General features: G+C 36.1%; 1 protein-coding gene across 3 annotated transcripts in view; it reads left to right on the top strand.

Annotated features, from left to right (window-relative positions):
- Window positions 1-16,422, top strand: part of AEBP2 (AE binding protein 2) — a 96,559-nt gene that overhangs the window by 9,488 nt on the left and 70,649 nt on the right. For all 3 annotated transcript variants that reach the window (XM_040488750.1, XM_040488751.1, XM_040488752.1), the window contains exon 2: window positions 13,382-13,589. In XM_040488750.1, coding sequence (XP_040344684.1) covers window positions 13,382-13,589 — 208 coding nt within the window. The remainder of the gene's footprint in view (window positions 1-13,381; window positions 13,590-16,422) is intronic.

Genomic DNA, 16,422 nt, shown 5'->3' with positions numbered 1-16,422 from the left:
GATAGGTTCTTCTGGGTTCAAAAATCACCGTAATTTATGGTGTTGTATTGAAATATTCATTTGTGTTTGTCTTGTCTAGGCTGTAACATTTTTTAAGAATTAAAATCTGGTTCTATTTATTTTTATACTTCCTTTACTTACCTTCAGCTGCACTCACTCACCTATTGCATTCCCTATCTTCAGAATTCAGGGATTGGTTGAATTTAATTGCATGTGGATGTACTTGATACACAATTTCTTCTTTCTTACTATCAGGACTATAAGAAATAAGGAGAACTGTTTTGTGCCTTATATCTTCCCCAAAATCTTTTCTTTTTAAGTTTTTTTTTTTTTTTTAAGTAATCTCTAAACCCATTATGGGGCTTGAACTCATGACCCCGAAATTGAGTCACGTGCTCTTCTGAGGCACCAAGGCATCCCTTCTCCCCCATTCTTTATAACAGCATATGTGGAAACAGTATTTGAGAAAAACCATGATGTTTGAATTATTTATTTTTTGATTTTTGAATTATTTAGAAAGTGGACCTCCCATATTTTGTTTCCCAACAACAAAAAATAAATGCATATGCTATTTTAGGAGAAAACTGCGAGTGTCTATTTTGCTTATGAATCTGAGACTCTTGAGCTAATTGAAAAGATTTTATGAACTTCAGTTCACTGCATCCTCACAAACCGCTAATGAGGCGAGAGAGCACAGACATAACTTGCCCAGAGTTACACAGCTCCTTGAGAATGCAGGCAGTCCTGGCTCTGGATGTGGTCTTAGCTACTATATTGCCTAAGTGATTCTTATAACCAACCTGGACTAGGAAAGTTTAATTAAAATAGTATTAAGTCAGTGGCTATTTTAAATTTCAACCTGTTTCTTTTGCAGAGAATAACTTAAGTACTTGAATTCATTTACATTTCTGGGCCTCATTTTCATTTGTAATTATAATATACATAGCCTGTATCTCTTTTAAGACTATGAAATACAAAAGTTGATATTTAAGTGTTGTAGTTTTTCAGTCTTTAGGGGAATAGAGAGTCTTTATTGGCATTTTATTTCTTTAATTTTAATGCTTTTCTAAGTCCCTGTCTTTCTGGTTTTCATTTATGTTTCAATATTCTAGAAAGGTGAAGTGATACTAATTAGAGAAAACAGGGATTTTAGAAGGACATTTGTATTTTTCAGTAAATACATTTACTAGTTCATTTCTTTTTTTTTTCCTTCTATGTACTGATGTTGATATAAACTAGCATTGTAATGTATTCTTTTTTTTTTTTTTTTAAAAACTCGAACTCGCAAACTGTGAGATCATGACCTGAGCTGAAGTTGGTCACCTAACCAAGTGAGCCACCCAGGCGCCCCAAGTTCATTTCTAAATTATAAAACTTAATGTCATTGCTTTTTATAAATACTTGTTAAAGTTCTGATAGTGGATGAATCAGCTGTGGAATTTTTTAGTGCTTTAAATTCATGTTGACAGTCATTTGAAATGTCTTTTGAGGTGTTGAGGACTACTAGAGGCATTTTTGTCAGAAATGTGTGTACTGAAATCATCTGATAAAATCATATTTATGATTTAAAACTAAGTTAAAAAAAAACAAACCAAGTAATGATTGCTTCTGTATAAAATGGGTGTTATCCTTCACAGCAGATTTTTTTACGTACTGTCTTTGCATATAGACATTTTCCTGGAAATCTTTTTAAGAAGGTAAAAGATAAAAAAGGTAAAAGATAACTCCTTGTAATGTAATTATATTGAAATAGAATGTTTCTAGTATTACAGTGTTTTTGAAGATAATTTCTTGCTGATCTTGTCTTAAACTGTGAAAAATGTGGGTGGAGTAATCTTAAAGAGCAATAGACTAGACTATTGCTTTCTGGACTAGACTAGAAATGAGAAGGAAATTTAAAATGATGTGCACAGTGCATAGTAGTGATATAAGAATGCAACCTACTTGTTTTCCATAGGCTATATTTCATCATTGTTGCATAAAGTCCCTTTTGACCAATTTAGTGAATGCTGCTGGGTCTTAAGGAAAAAATCTTTTGTTTTTATTCAGAGAAATAATTGTAGGGATGGAGAGTAGTCTTTTTCTTGATTAGAAAAACCCATTTTAGCTTTTTAAATTACAGTGATAATAGCTTGTAATTACAGTAACAATAGTAATAATAATATCTTGGTTTTGGCTAATGATTTTTAGTGTGCCTCCAATTAATTTTTATGATTATCTCAGTGTGACAAAGCCATATATTTTCCTTGCCTTAAAAATCCTACTTAAATTTGTCACTAAAAGTATGTGAGCATTTACTGTGTGCAAGGCACTGCACTACCTAGATTTAGGAGTTTACTCAAAATGAGAGGCTTATAGGTGATTCATAATACAAATCAACCAGATCATAAGGAAGCAGAATTCTTTCCACCTTAGGTGAGTAGGGAGGGCCTTAGGGAGATGTGACTTGAGCATGTGTAGCACATGTAATAAAACAAGCACTTGTCTTTACTTCTTTTTTTCTTTCTTACTTATTTTTTCGAATTGCTTCTGAGTTTAGAGATCTAAAAGCCTGTGGTACCATAGCAGTTTGGAAGACCAAATCAGATGGCCTTACAGAAATCTTATGTGATCTAAATTCTTTAGTCCCATTTACGACCAATTTCATAATTATTTGATCTTTTTTAAAAATTTTTTTTAGTGTTTGAGAAAGACGGAGTGTGAGTGGGGGAGGGGCAGAGAGAGAGGGAGACACAGAATCTGAAGCAGGCTCCAGGCTCTGAGCTGTTAGCACAGAGCCAGACGTGGGGCTCAAACCCACAAACCGTGAGATCATGACCTAAGCTGAAGTTGAACGCTTAACTGACTGAGCCACCCAGACCCCCCCTATTATTTGTTCTTGATAAAGAAAAATGAAAGTGACTTCCCCTTTATCTCTAAACAAATTAATATTTGGAGTTGGATTTTATGTTGACTTTGTTAGGCTCCTGTTCTAATGGTCTAAGTTCTAAATTTGGGACAAGTTCTACCTGAGGATTGGGTTGCTTTCTGTGACCTTGAATTACTTTTTTTATGAAACTAATTGACTTGTAGGAATCAAATTTAATAGTTTATCTTGTTATCAAAGCTATCTATCCGCCTAAATGAGTCAAGTTATATCTAAGTCTTAAATATCCTTTGTGTGTGCTATATAGGTGTGCAAAAGCAAAGAAACAACTTCTTGTGTGTGCACACCAAGTGAAACTGTCAGTTATTTTGATGTATGATACGGGTTGTATTTCAGTATTTCTCAAATCTGTGATTTACTCAGATTTTTCCTATGTGTAAGTCTGGCAATCCACTTTGGCATTAGTGTTTTATATTTGTCTGACTTTGGGCAAGTCATGTAATTCTGTGTCTCAGTCTGTTTTATTGAGATGAGGATACTAATAGTACCTACCTGATATGGTTTTTGTAAACATTAAATGAGTTACTACATATCAAGCCTTCTTCTAGTTACTATGGCTGCATGATAACCAACTCCCAACATTTAATGGCTTAAAACAGTCATGTTGCTTATAAATCTAAGATCTGAGCAGGGCTGGGTAGGGTTAGATCATTCCTGTTCCACTTGGTGTCAGCCTAGAACAGCATAAAGGCTGGGGACTGTAGTCACCAAAAAACTCACCCACTGACATTATCAGTCACACGTGTGGTGCCTGGGCTGAGAAGACTGAAACATCTGGGACTCCCTGGTATCTCTCTCTAGGTCTGTGTACTTTTCTCGTAAGATCTCTTCAGCATGGTGGCTTCAGGGGAACCAGATTTCTTTACATGGTAGGTCTGGGCTTCCAAGCTGTGTGTCCTGAGAGAGTCAGCTGGTAGTTGTAGTATATGACCTTACCTTGGAAGTATTGCAGTGTCACTTTTGCAGTAGTCTTGGTCTTGTTCCCATCCCCATGCCATTTTGAAAGAAGAGGATGTGGAAAGTGTATATGGTGTGGCTGTCTTTGGGAAATAGACTCAGTAAGTATTGGCAGTTATGATAAAGTATAGGAAGTCAGATTTAGATAGGCTATCTTGTTTTTGTGATACAAATTTTGATATAGTAAGTTACATGATCCCTTTTTTTCCTTAACAGAAAGTTATAAAATGTAACAGGCAGGCAATTCATAATTTTCTTTTTTTTTAAATGTTTATTTATTTTGAGAGAGAGTGTTTGGGGGAGGGGCAGAGAGGGAGAGAAAGAATACCAAGCAGGCTCTGTGCTGCCAGGGTAGAGCCCGATGTACTGGATTTTGTGAACCATGAGATCATGACCTGATCCAAAACCAAGAGATGCTTAACCGACTGAGACACCCAGGAGCTCCCATAATTTTCTTGAACTGCCTGTTTCTTTTTTTTTTTTTTTAAGTTTTTATTTATTTAAGTAATCTCTACACCCAATGTGGGACTTGAACTCACGACCCCAAGACTAACAGTGGCACGCTCCTCTGACTGAGCTAGCCAGACGCCCCTTGAAGTGCCTGTCTCTTTTAACTGGTTTAGTTTTGGCTTTTAATCTCATTGTCAGTGCCTAGAATAAGGAGCAGGGCACAAAATTATAGTCTATTCCAACAAATGGAGGTGAGGAATGGTAGAATTTCACTCTTAAAGTTGTATATTATTAATATAATATCCATATAATATTAGGTATACAACTTCATACTTTTGAAGAAGGCTTGTCTTAAGTGCTTGGCACTCTTGAATTTTAGCCTTTAATAAATTTGATTATAAGTATAGAAGAGACATAATCATTCTACTAGTAAGTGGCAATTTCATAGATGAAAGGAACGTCACCCACCTGTTAGCCGAATAACAACTTACCCTGCACTATGATTACATTAGGAATCCCTGATGTGTGGGTATAATGTTTACCTATAATTTGGTAAATACTTTGAAACTTTATATAGTATACTTATTTCTACACAAAGCTTATTACCAATTACAAAGTTAAGCTAAGTTTATAATGCTCGATTTTACCTTGTTAAATGTAACTTATAAACCTGTAGAATTTTTGTTTCCTTTTATCTCATGCCACTTTCTTCAGTCCCTATGGAGGACCATGTTCCATTCTTTAAAAATGAGAATTATAGAATATTTGTTTTTTTTGTTTAAAAAAAATTTTTTTTAATGTCTATTTATTTTTGAGAGAGACAGAGACAGAGTGTGAACAGGGGAGGGACAGAGAGAGGGAGACACAGAATCCAAAACAGGCTCCAGGCTCTGAGCTATCAGCCCAGAGCCCGACGTGGGGCTCGAACTCACAAGCCATGAGATCGTGACCTGAGCTGGTCAGACGCTTAACTGACTGAGCCACCCAGGCTCCCTGAATATTTGTTTTATAATAATTCAGATGGAAGCTATGAACCTAAGACTTCCTAAACATATAGTTTTCATCAGAGAACAAAAATAAAACCACCTTGTTTCTTTAGAGATTAGTGAGGTTCTTTTGTGGAACCTCAATCAAGAACTTCCAGATCCTGAAAGAATTGGTTAGATGCCTTGATCATCCTTTTTTCCTATTAAATTCTTTTTTTTTTAAGATTAAAAAAAATTTTTTTTTTAGTGTTTTATTTTATTATTTTTGAGACAGAGAGAGACAGAGCATGAACGGGGGAGGGTCAGAGAGAGAGGGAAACACACAATCTGAAGCAGGTTCCAGGCTCTGAGCTGTTAGCACAGGGCCCAACGCAGGGCTCGAACTCACAGAGTGTGAGATCATGACCTGAGCTGAAGTCGGACACTCAACTGACTGAGCCACCCAGGCGCCCCTTAAGATTTTATTTATTTTTTTTTTTTTAATTTTTTTTTTTTCAACGTTTATTTATTTTTGGGACAGAGAGAGACAGAGCATGAACGGGGGAGGGGCACAGAGAGAGGGAGACACAGAATCGGAAACAGGCTCCAGGCTCTGAGCCATCAGCCCAGAGCCCGACGCGGGGCTCGAACTCACGGACCATGAGATCTTGACCTGGCTGAAGTCGGACGCTTAACCGACTGCGCCACCCAGGCGCCCCAAGATTTTATTTTTGAGTAATCTCTATACCCAGTGTGGGGCTTGAACTCACAATCCCCAGATCAAGAGTCACAGGCTCCAACTGAGCCAGCCAGGCGCCCCTTGCTACTACATTCTTTAAGTTTATGGTACCTTTTATCCTTGATGTCTCTTACTCTGTATGTAATACAGCTCTATGGTTTTTTTTAACTTTTTGTTTGTTTTTAATTTTTTTTAAAATAGTCTCTACACCATCAGGACCCTGAGATTATGAGTTGCATGCTCTACTGACTGAGCCAGCTAGCCGCCCATTTTCTCACTTTTTAATGTAAAATGCCATTCATTTCATAGTTAGTAGTTTCATGATTTTAAGGACTGTTGAGAACATAAACAGTCTAAACAATTTACAGATTGAGTAGTGGATGAAATTTTTTCCCCAAATGAGTTTTTGTGTGGAACTCCATTGCCTGAGACATGTTAAAATGGTATTTTATTAGTATTTAGTTTTTGTAATCTCAAAAATTTTACATTAATTTATAAAGTCACTCAGAACAGTATAACTTTTTAAGTAAATTTAAATTCCAAGTAGGGTTTGTGAATGTTACATATATATGTCAGTATTCAAACAGAATTTCCTTGTTCTATTTTGGCTGCTTAGTCTTGAAAATTTGACTTGCAGATATGGGCAGCTTGTCTTTCAGTCTCCATGTACTACACTTTAGTTCTGCTGATCAAGGGCTATGAAAGGGGATTACTAGTATGGAAATTTTGTTTGAAAAACACCATTACCTAATGATCTTAATTGTCTTTATATCACAAATGCAAAAGTGACTAGAACCTCAAACTTAAGCTATAAAATTCTTAATAATTGTCTTATGTCAGCCCTTTAATTTGTTATTGGCTCCCCAGGAGAGGAGAGCACATAGTAAGTAACTGGTCTTCTTGGAAGGTGTTTAATTGGGTAAGGCATAAGGGTATGATTTACAGATCTAATTTTTTATAAATGGACATGTGGAGGCCTAAATTAAGTCTATAGTACAGACCTGCAACTTTGCTAATGAATGACATATTTATAGGAAATTCTGATGTTTTAATTTTTTTTTGAGTGAAGAGAGTAAATTATACTTAAATTCAAATTATACACCCATATCCATTCGGGTCTCTGTTCCTAACTCTCCTTTAAAGTTAGACATTTTAGGGGGGCACCTGGGTGGCTCATTCGGTTGAGCGTCCAACTTTGGCTCAAGTCATGATCTCGCTGTCTGTGAGTTCAAGCCCTGTGTTGGGCTCTGTGCTGACAGCTCAGAGCCTGGAGCCTGTTTCGGATTCTGTGTCTCCCTCTGTCTCTGCCCCTCCCCCACTCATGCTTGCTCTCTCTCTCTCTCTCTCTCTCTCTCTCTCTCAAAAATAAACATTAAAAAAAATTAAAAAAAAAATAAAGTTAGACATTTCAGAGCCTTGTAATTAAGAGCAGGAGAAAGAAAAGGACCCAAAGATACCAAGGAGAATCCATAGTACAAATGAATTTCCTCACAGGTAACTGAAAAGAAGGCTCCTGATAAGGCTTCTCTACCCATTGGACCTCAGATTCAATTTCGAATTCAGGAATTAAATTCCAAATAAAATAAAAATATTCCAGCTCAGAAACCTCCTCTTTCCAGTACATTATAGAGAGTCATTTAAACTTTGCACCAGAACAGTGGTTCTTGAACATTTTACTTTAAAAAACCCCTTTGCTTTCTTAAGTATTTAGGAATATGAATTATATCTCAATAAACCTGTTAAAGTTATTAAAAAAAATTAAAGATCTTTTGTTTATGTGGGTTATATTTATCAATAAACTTACAGGATTAGAAATTAAAACCAAGAACTTTAGAAACATTAAAAATAAACCAATTATATGTTTCTTAAACTTATAGGATTAGAAATTAAAACCAAGAACTTTAGAAACATTAAAAATAAACCAATTATATGTTTCTTTTCTTCCTTCCTTCCTTCCTTCCTTCCTTCCTTCCTTCCTTCCTTCCTTCCTTCCTTCCTTCAGCATAGGCTTCATGCCTAATGTGGGGCTTGAACTTAAGACCCTGAGACCAGTGGTTGCATGCTTTACCAACTGAGCCAGCCATGCACCCCTACATAGTATTTTCTTAATGTAAAATAACTTTTACTGTTAAAAAAAATAGAAGAGTGATGTTGTTTTATATTTAACATCTTTAATATCTGACTTTACAGCTAGTTTTTCATATCTACTTCTGCATTCAGTCTGTTGTAGTGAATTGATTTGGTTGAACTATGTGAAGACTGGCCTCTTACAGATATGTAGTTGGAAAAGGAATGAGTTTTTTAATAACCTTTTTAGATTAATTGTGTGGCTATTTGATTATACACCCAAACTTGACAGGTGATAGTTTTTTTACAGTGTTTGCAATGTGGGATCTGAAACTATATCAGTGAGCTTTTCTTATTCTGTTGCATTTAGACCGTGGGTTTGTCCTCCATCTTGATAATGTAACATCCATGTATTGCTTCCTCTATTCCTGTGTTTTGTCATTAGTAATCTGCCCTTTGCTTTTCAAAGTTGGAACCCTGACGGCTATGGTTATGTCTACACACAAATGTTTTGCTTGACAGTAATTTGAGTTCTCAAAGAAGGGTATATTCTTTTTTTTTTTAATTTTTTTTTCAACGTTTTTTTATTTATTTTTGGGACAGAGAGAGACAGAGCATGAACGGGGGAAGGGCAGAGAGAGAGGGAGACACAGAATCGGAAACAGGCTCCAGGCTCTGAGCCATCAGCCCAGAGCCCGACGTGGGGCTCGAACTCACAGACCGCGAGATCGTGACCTGGCTGAAGTCGGACGCTTAACCGACTGCGCCACCCAGGCGCCCCAAAGAAGGGTATATTCTTACATGTGTTGGTTGGCCCTTGAGTTCCCAGAGGACATAATTTTTTTTTTAATGTTTATTTATTTTTGAGAGAGAAAGCAGAGTGTGAGCAGGGGCGGGGAGGGGCCTAGAGAGAGAGAGAGAGAGGGAGACACAGGCTCCAGGCTCTGAGCTATCAGCACAGAGCCCAATGCGGGGCTCAAACTCATAAACCGTGAGATCATGACCTGAGCTGAAGTCGGACGCTTAACCGACTGAGCTACCCAGGTGCCCCCAGAGGAAATAATTTTCATAATAGCAATGTAGTTTACTCTAGATGTTATGGTAGAAATGGCTGGTGTGCCGGGTAGTTTCTTAAGAGGAAAAGGGTCCATGGAAAAGAGAGAAAATGTTGTTATGTTGAAAATCCTTCCTGTCCTTCCCTAAATATTGCGTGTGAATTTCTAACATCGTGTGGGATTTTCTTTTTTTTTTTAAACTTATGGATTATGTGTTGTCACAGGATGTGTGTGTGTGTGTGTGTGTGTGTGTGTGTGTCTGTTTTTGTGTATGCTTTAGTTTATATCATTGTGCAGTATCAGACACACACTTCATGAGATAGTCTGACCTGTCTTACTTGGGTAATAGTAAAAGATCTTTTAGTCTTGCTACTCAAAATGTTGTAGCAGTAGCATCAACAAGTAGGTGCTTATTAAAAATACAGTATCTCAAAAGAAAAATACAGTTATACTAGGCTGCTTTTGTTCACATTTTACAGAATTAGTAGGTGTTCACTGGGAAGGAGAACTAAGTGAATGAAAAATGTTAATATGTAGGATCCTAGGAATATTACAGGATCAGGTGGAATATCTTCTTCTAGTTCAGATCATCTTGTTATCTTACTGTTACAGGAGGAAGGACACTGTTTTCTGTGGGATCTATATCTAGCTCAGTGTCCTGTCAAAATAAAAAATTGACTATAACTTGTTTCTTTTGCTCTCCCACGTCAGGACTGTTGCCTTTTTGTCTTAGGAGTGGAGAAAACCATAGATTCCAGCATGGATCTAGGGCCAAAAGGGATCCTGGAGGCTTAGGATTTGGACATCTCCTAGAATTTGCAGGCGCCTAAGAGGGGCTACGCAGCAGGACTCCATTTGGCCCTGCTAGGCTTTGGGAGGCTCTGTGGTATGCTGCACATGTGTGAAGGTCTCTTGAGTCTTCTAGGGCATGAGGTCTGTCCCTTACCACCTCTTCCACTGCATATGCAGCTCAGTTGCCAATGATAGACACAGTTCATATTCTTAATATCAGCATTATACTGTCTTTTTGTGAGGATCTGTATCTACATGAAGGCTTGTGTTTCAGTGATACTGCACGTAGACTGATTACATGATCTTCAGTGTATATGGATGTTTGCAGTTACAAGGTTCCCCTTCTGTGGTAAGATCAATAAACAAAAGTACATTAAGCACTATGTAGATAGACTGTATATTGCTAGTTGGATTTATTATGAGTCTCTTGGCCTTTCTTTGTCCAATTTAAAGAAAATTTTATTTTCAACTAAGTTTGGACTTTTCCATAAAAGCAGTACAGGTATGTGGGTAAAAGTGATACAAAAAGGTATTTATAGTGAAAGTTTCTCTCCTTCTGATCCTCCATCTGCCCCTCCAAAAAAACATGGATGATGTTTTGTGTATCCTTCAAAAGAAGTTTTGCCTTAAAAAAAAAACAAAAAAAACCCAAAAAACAACAACAAAAGTTTTGTCTTGAGAGAACACCCATGTCTATATCTGTCTCCCTCCCCGGCCTAGGTATGGATATGGAAATTGGAGCATTACTACCCTGTGTGTGTGTGTGTGTGTGTGTGTGTGTGTGTGTGTGTATTACACTTTGCTATACCTTAGAGATTGCATTGCAATAGATCATTGAGATTAATCTCTTTTCCTAAGATGGTTTATAATTTGAGTGTGGTTGGTTGTCCACTGAAAACTATTAATATTTTATTTGCCTTTGGTGTTAGTTAGTATGGTTTATAAAAGTATGAGCATTACAGTTAAAATGTTTTAAAATCTATGAAATCTAGGAAAATAGGTGATTGTTTCATGGGTTAAGGGCCTCATGAAACTTGAAATTCCTAGGGCCCAAATAAAAATAATGTATTTCTGTATAGAAAAAACGCCATAGTCACAATTTATTCCTGCAAAAAATATGACTAAGTATTCAGATAACCAAGCTTATTTGCATTTGAGAACTTAATAGAGATTACAGAAAAATTTTTTAATATCTACACCCAACGTGGGGCTCAAACTCACGACCCTGAGGTAAAGAGTTGCATGTTCTATGGATTGAACCATCCAGGTGCCCCAAGATTACAAAGTTTAGAATGAAGTTTTAAAGTTCTAATTTAGAACTTACATTGACTGGTAGATAGCCAGATGAATTTAAGCATGTGAATATTCTTTAAAGGGGAATCAGACATTTTTCATGTCTGAAGCATCCTATTAAAAAAAAAAAAACATTTTTGCTAGCTCTTTTTAAATGGGTGCATTGGATGTTAGACACTTTTTTTTTTTTTAAAGTTTATGTATTTATTTATTTCAAGAGAGAGCCCTAGCAGGAGAAGGGCAGAGGGAGATGGAGAATCTCAAGTCGGCTCCATGCTCAGCTTGCAGCCTGACGTGGGGCTCAAGCCCATAACCCTGGGATCACTACCTGAAATCAGGAGTCTGACGCTCAACTGATTGAGCTACCCCCAGACACAAATCATTTTTACTTTAATAAGTTAAACTTTATTTTGACTCTTACATATAAGCAAATGAAGTTGTGATTATAGATAAATGTTCTTATTTTTAGATGGTGTGTGCTGAAGTGATTGTGGTTGAAGTATCACGTTTGCAACTTGGAGATGATTGAGAAAAACAAATTACATATAGCAAGTAGGACAAAATGTAAATTAAAAAAAAAATTTATTTTAAGTGATCTCTATACCCAACATGACACTTGAACTCACAACCCTGAGATCAGGAGTCGCAGGCTGTACCGACTGAGCCAGCCAGGTGTCCCCAAAATGTAAATTAAGTTCAAATTTATGTAACTTTTCTGTGTCTTTGAAATTTTCTGTAGTAAAAACTTGGGAGTTGGGAAGCATACTCCTTAAAAGTTAATATAATTTTCATAATTTATTGGTACTTAGATTGCAAGCAGATATATAAATAGCTTTTGATGGATTTAATGTGCAAACATTCTTACTGTTGAGCCCTCTGGTTGAAGCTACTTTCCTGTAGTCACTGTTGGGAAGATACTGAAAAAAATTGTTTTAATGAATTGCTTTTAATTTTTTAAAAATTTTATTTTTATTTTTATTTTATTACAAATTTTGTTTATTTGTGAGAGAGAGAGAGATAGAGTGTGAGTGAGTGAGGGGTAGAGAGAGGGAGACACAGAATCCGAAGCAGGCTCCAGGCTCTGGGCTGTGTCAGCACAGAGCCCGATGCAGGGCTTGAACTTTTGAACCTTAAGATCATGACCTGAGCTGAAATCGGATGCTTAACCGACTGAGCCACCCAGGCGCCCCAAAAAGATTTTATTTTTAAGTGATCTCTACATCCAGCATGGGGCTTGAACCTACAACCCTGAGATCAAGAGTCAGATGCTCTACTGACTATGCCAGCCAGCCGTCCCCTTAAATGAATTGCTTTTGAAAGGAAGGCTTTCATTTCTTTCTTTTTTTTTTTTTTTTTACTTTTATTTCTACTAGTATGTAATTTTCTTAGTAAATAAAAGGGTCACTAATATGTTATACTTTAGTGAATAAAAAATAAAAAAGATTGGCTTTTTCAGTCCTATTTTTGTGGATAGAGATCAGCAAAAAAAAAAAAATTGAGGTCTAGAAAAAGACATTTTATTTGGACTTTGGTAAAATTGGAGAAACTTTATTGCACCCAGTTTTCTCTCTTCTGCTTGTTTATTTAGAAGGGAAAATATTGCACAATTTCCCAACTTTTTTGAGATGGAGAGAAATAGGATATGACAGCAGTTGTATTCTTAGATTAGTGAATAGAGGAAATGATTATGGATTAACAAGTGATTTGCAGAATTGTAAACATACTCTTGGTTCTGAATTACTTATAGCTGGACACTATAACTCTATTACTTTATTGTGCTTCTCAGAACTATGCAAGGGCTGAAATTTGATGAGCTGTATGTATGGGTGTGTGTGTGTGTGTGTGTTTGCTTTGCTTTCTGTAGGTTATAGTATTGAGTTCATGTCTGCCAAAAGTTACTTAAATTATCCCATATCTGGTTTTGAGGTACCAGCATTTCTTTTTTTTTTTTTTTGCCTTGATTTGCACTTTATTGCCAACTAAATGATTTCAAAGCAGTGTTGTTTTCTAATAGAAAATATGGTTTAGTATGCTTTGTATGGAGCAGAATGTCAAGTAGTAATCTTAATTAAGTATAAGATCATATTCATGTTAGTGAATTTCTAGGAATAACACAGCCTTTTTTCTTCTTTTGTAGCATAAGCAGTACTATAATGGATGTAGACAGCACAATTTCCAGTGGGCGTTCAACTCCAGCAATGATGAATGGACAAGGAAGCACTACTTCTTCAAGCAAAAATATTGCCTATAATTGTTGTTGGGACCAGTGCCAGGCTTGCTTCAACTCTAGTCCAGATCTGGCAGATCACATCCGTTCCATACATGTAGATGGTCAGCGAGGAGGGGTTGGTTTTGTCATTTCTTTTTTTCACTCCCTGTTTTCATTAGTTTTATTAATTTGTAATTGCTAGCTAGGCTTTTTTTTTTTTTTTTAAAGTAATTTGAGATTGTTTTTACACAGGCTTTATTTTTTTCAATTTTTTTTTCATTTATTTCCCACATAACTTGATAGGATCAAATGAACATATGTGTTGGATTTTAATTTGCTCTTAGAAGAGATTAGACTTTCTAAAATACAGTGCGAAGAAATTCAGTTTTCTAAAATACAACGGTAATATTAGACTTTCTACAGGATTAGTATAAACAGTTCTGTTAAATGACGGCTTGCAGTCATTATTTGTGAATGAGAATTGATCATCTTTTCCCAGGTCTTAACAGAGCTGGCTTAGATAGGAAGTTCTGGTTAGTGAGTATTGACCTATACCTTTTTAGGAATAAATTTAATTGTGTCAGTCTATATAATTTTTATTGGATAGTGATTTAAGAGCTAAGCAAATTAGGTGAGTCAAAGTGTAATGGATCAAAGTATTATAATGTTACTTACAACTTTTTTCAATTTTATCTAGGTTTGTCTTGAATAGTTAACCGCACTTTAGTGCACTTTCCAGAAATTAATGTCACATTGTTAAGTACAGATAATCTTTAGGCCACATATTTCCTATCAGCTTGCCATCACTGTTGAGATCTACTGATACTAAAATGGTTTAGGATCATTATGGTTTAAGTGAGTGGGTAGCTGTTTCCAAGGTTGCATTGATAGTTAGATTGCATTGATCTTTTTCAAAACATGCAACCATATAAGCACCTCTCACGTTGTAACCAGTAGTATTTGTGCATTGAAATCTTTTAAGAAATCTTTGCCGTTGTCACAGTATGTTGTAATGTATCAGCAATTTTTTGATTACTGAAATTTGATAAGTAAATACTTGTCTTACTAGATTTGAATTTTGTGATGTCTGGGTAGACAACAGATAGTGTGTTAAAGAAATTTGCCCATCATATGGTATTTTCACCGCTTAACCCAACCCAGCTCAGTGGTTAGGTTACTTTTGTAATAGTCTTTTTTCCCTGCTTACATATATCAGATTTTTATTGTGACCTATGTTAACCAAGTTGGTTTCCTAGTTATTATAGAGTTGTTTTTTGTGAGCCAGTGCTTGATATCATTCGGTATATATCACTAAGATAGTCTTTTGAGCCATGGCATGATGCTTTTTTAGTCACTTGATTTAGCAACTATATATAGGATCATGAACTATGTAGAAGGTTACTGAGCTTTGTGTAGTAGGTGTGGGAAAATCTCACATTTCTAAGTCTTAGATCTTACACATTGAGGAGTTGGTACATAGCCTTATGAGAATGTTTTCAGCTCTTTAAGGATCTACAGAAGGAATCGAGGTGCAGACTGAATCTATCATGTAGTCACGGCAGCTATATTTACCTTATGTCATAGAGCAAGGCATGAAGTCTTGGTATTTCTACAATAAGTATAAACTTGTTGAAATGACCCCCCCCCCCCGTGTCATTTCTCAAATACTTACTCATAAAATTACTTTATTAAAAATAGGATTCTCTGGCTAATTTTAAGCTCAATGCTGTTTTGACCACAGAAAGGAGGCCTGATCTTTGAAGGACATTAATTGCTAAACTACAAATATTAGAGAATAGAGAAAATACACTCAGATTATTTTTACATATCAGTCATTGGCCTATAGATCAAGCTTTCAGTCTGTATACCGATGAATGAATGAAACTTTGAAAACTATGTACAACTATGTAACAGGAAATCTTGATCTGGTTTTGTGCTTAAAATAGAGTGGATGTTGGTTGGGACATCTTTTTTTTTTTTTTTATATGGCCTCTTTGAAGGGAACTTTAAAAAAATAAGCGTTTTTAAGTGTAGAGTTCATTGACGTTAAGTACGTTTATATTGTTGTACAACCATCATCACTGTCTATCTCCAGAATTGTTTAATATATCAAACTGACATCTGTACCCATTCAACAATAATTCCCCATTCCTCCCTTTCCTCAGCACCCCAGTTCTACTTTCTGTCTTCATGACTTTGTTCTAGGTACCTCATACACCTGGAAAACAGCTGATTTTCATAACATAATTTTTGTTTAGATTTCTTATCTCTTCTTTCTACCCCAAGTGTTAAACTGTCTTAATGGAACAGAAGCAAATGAGGAAAAAATTGGTAACTCTAGAGGACTTTATGCTTCTACTTACTAAAAGTTGACGGTTTTATTGGAGTAGTATGTTAGCAAGATCTGAATACTATATTAATTCCTGTTCTTTTTCTCATCCCACTCTAATCTTCACCCTGGGAAAACAAAACCATCATATAGCTTAGAAACTTCTCTCTCTCCCCATCCCCCCTTTAAGCTTTTTATATTTCCATGTCACATGGACTTTAATTATATTTGGAGGCTGAAATTGGGTAGAGTTTGGGTCTTCGTTGACCTTTTCATATATCAAAGTGGGTAGATTCTTCTGTTTCAAAAGTTAAGCTAACCACTTAAACACCAGATTGTGAGTGTACCTTTTTTTTTTAATTTTTAAAAAATACCTTTTTAAAAAAATGTTTATTATTTTTGAGAGAGAGACAGCATGAGTGGGGGAGGGGCAGAGAGAGAGGGAGACAGAATCCGAAGCAGGCTCTAGGGTCCTAGCTGTTAGCACAGAGCCTGATGCGGGGTTCAAACTCACGAACTGCAAGATCATGACCTGAGCTGAAGTCGTATGCCTAACTGACTGAGCCACCTAGCTGCCCCAATTTTCTTTTCCTTTTTCTTTTCTTTTCTTTTCTTTTCTTTTCTTTTCTTTTCTTTTCTT

This window comes from Herpailurus yagouaroundi, unplaced genomic scaffold, assembly GCF_014898765.1.
Source record: "Herpailurus yagouaroundi ecotype Mexico unplaced genomic scaffold, PumYag 166, whole genome shotgun sequence".
In the NCBI taxonomy this organism is placed as follows: Eukaryota; Metazoa; Chordata; class Mammalia; order Carnivora; family Felidae; genus Herpailurus; species Herpailurus yagouaroundi.
This window is presented reverse-complemented; position numbering and strand designations above follow the sequence as displayed.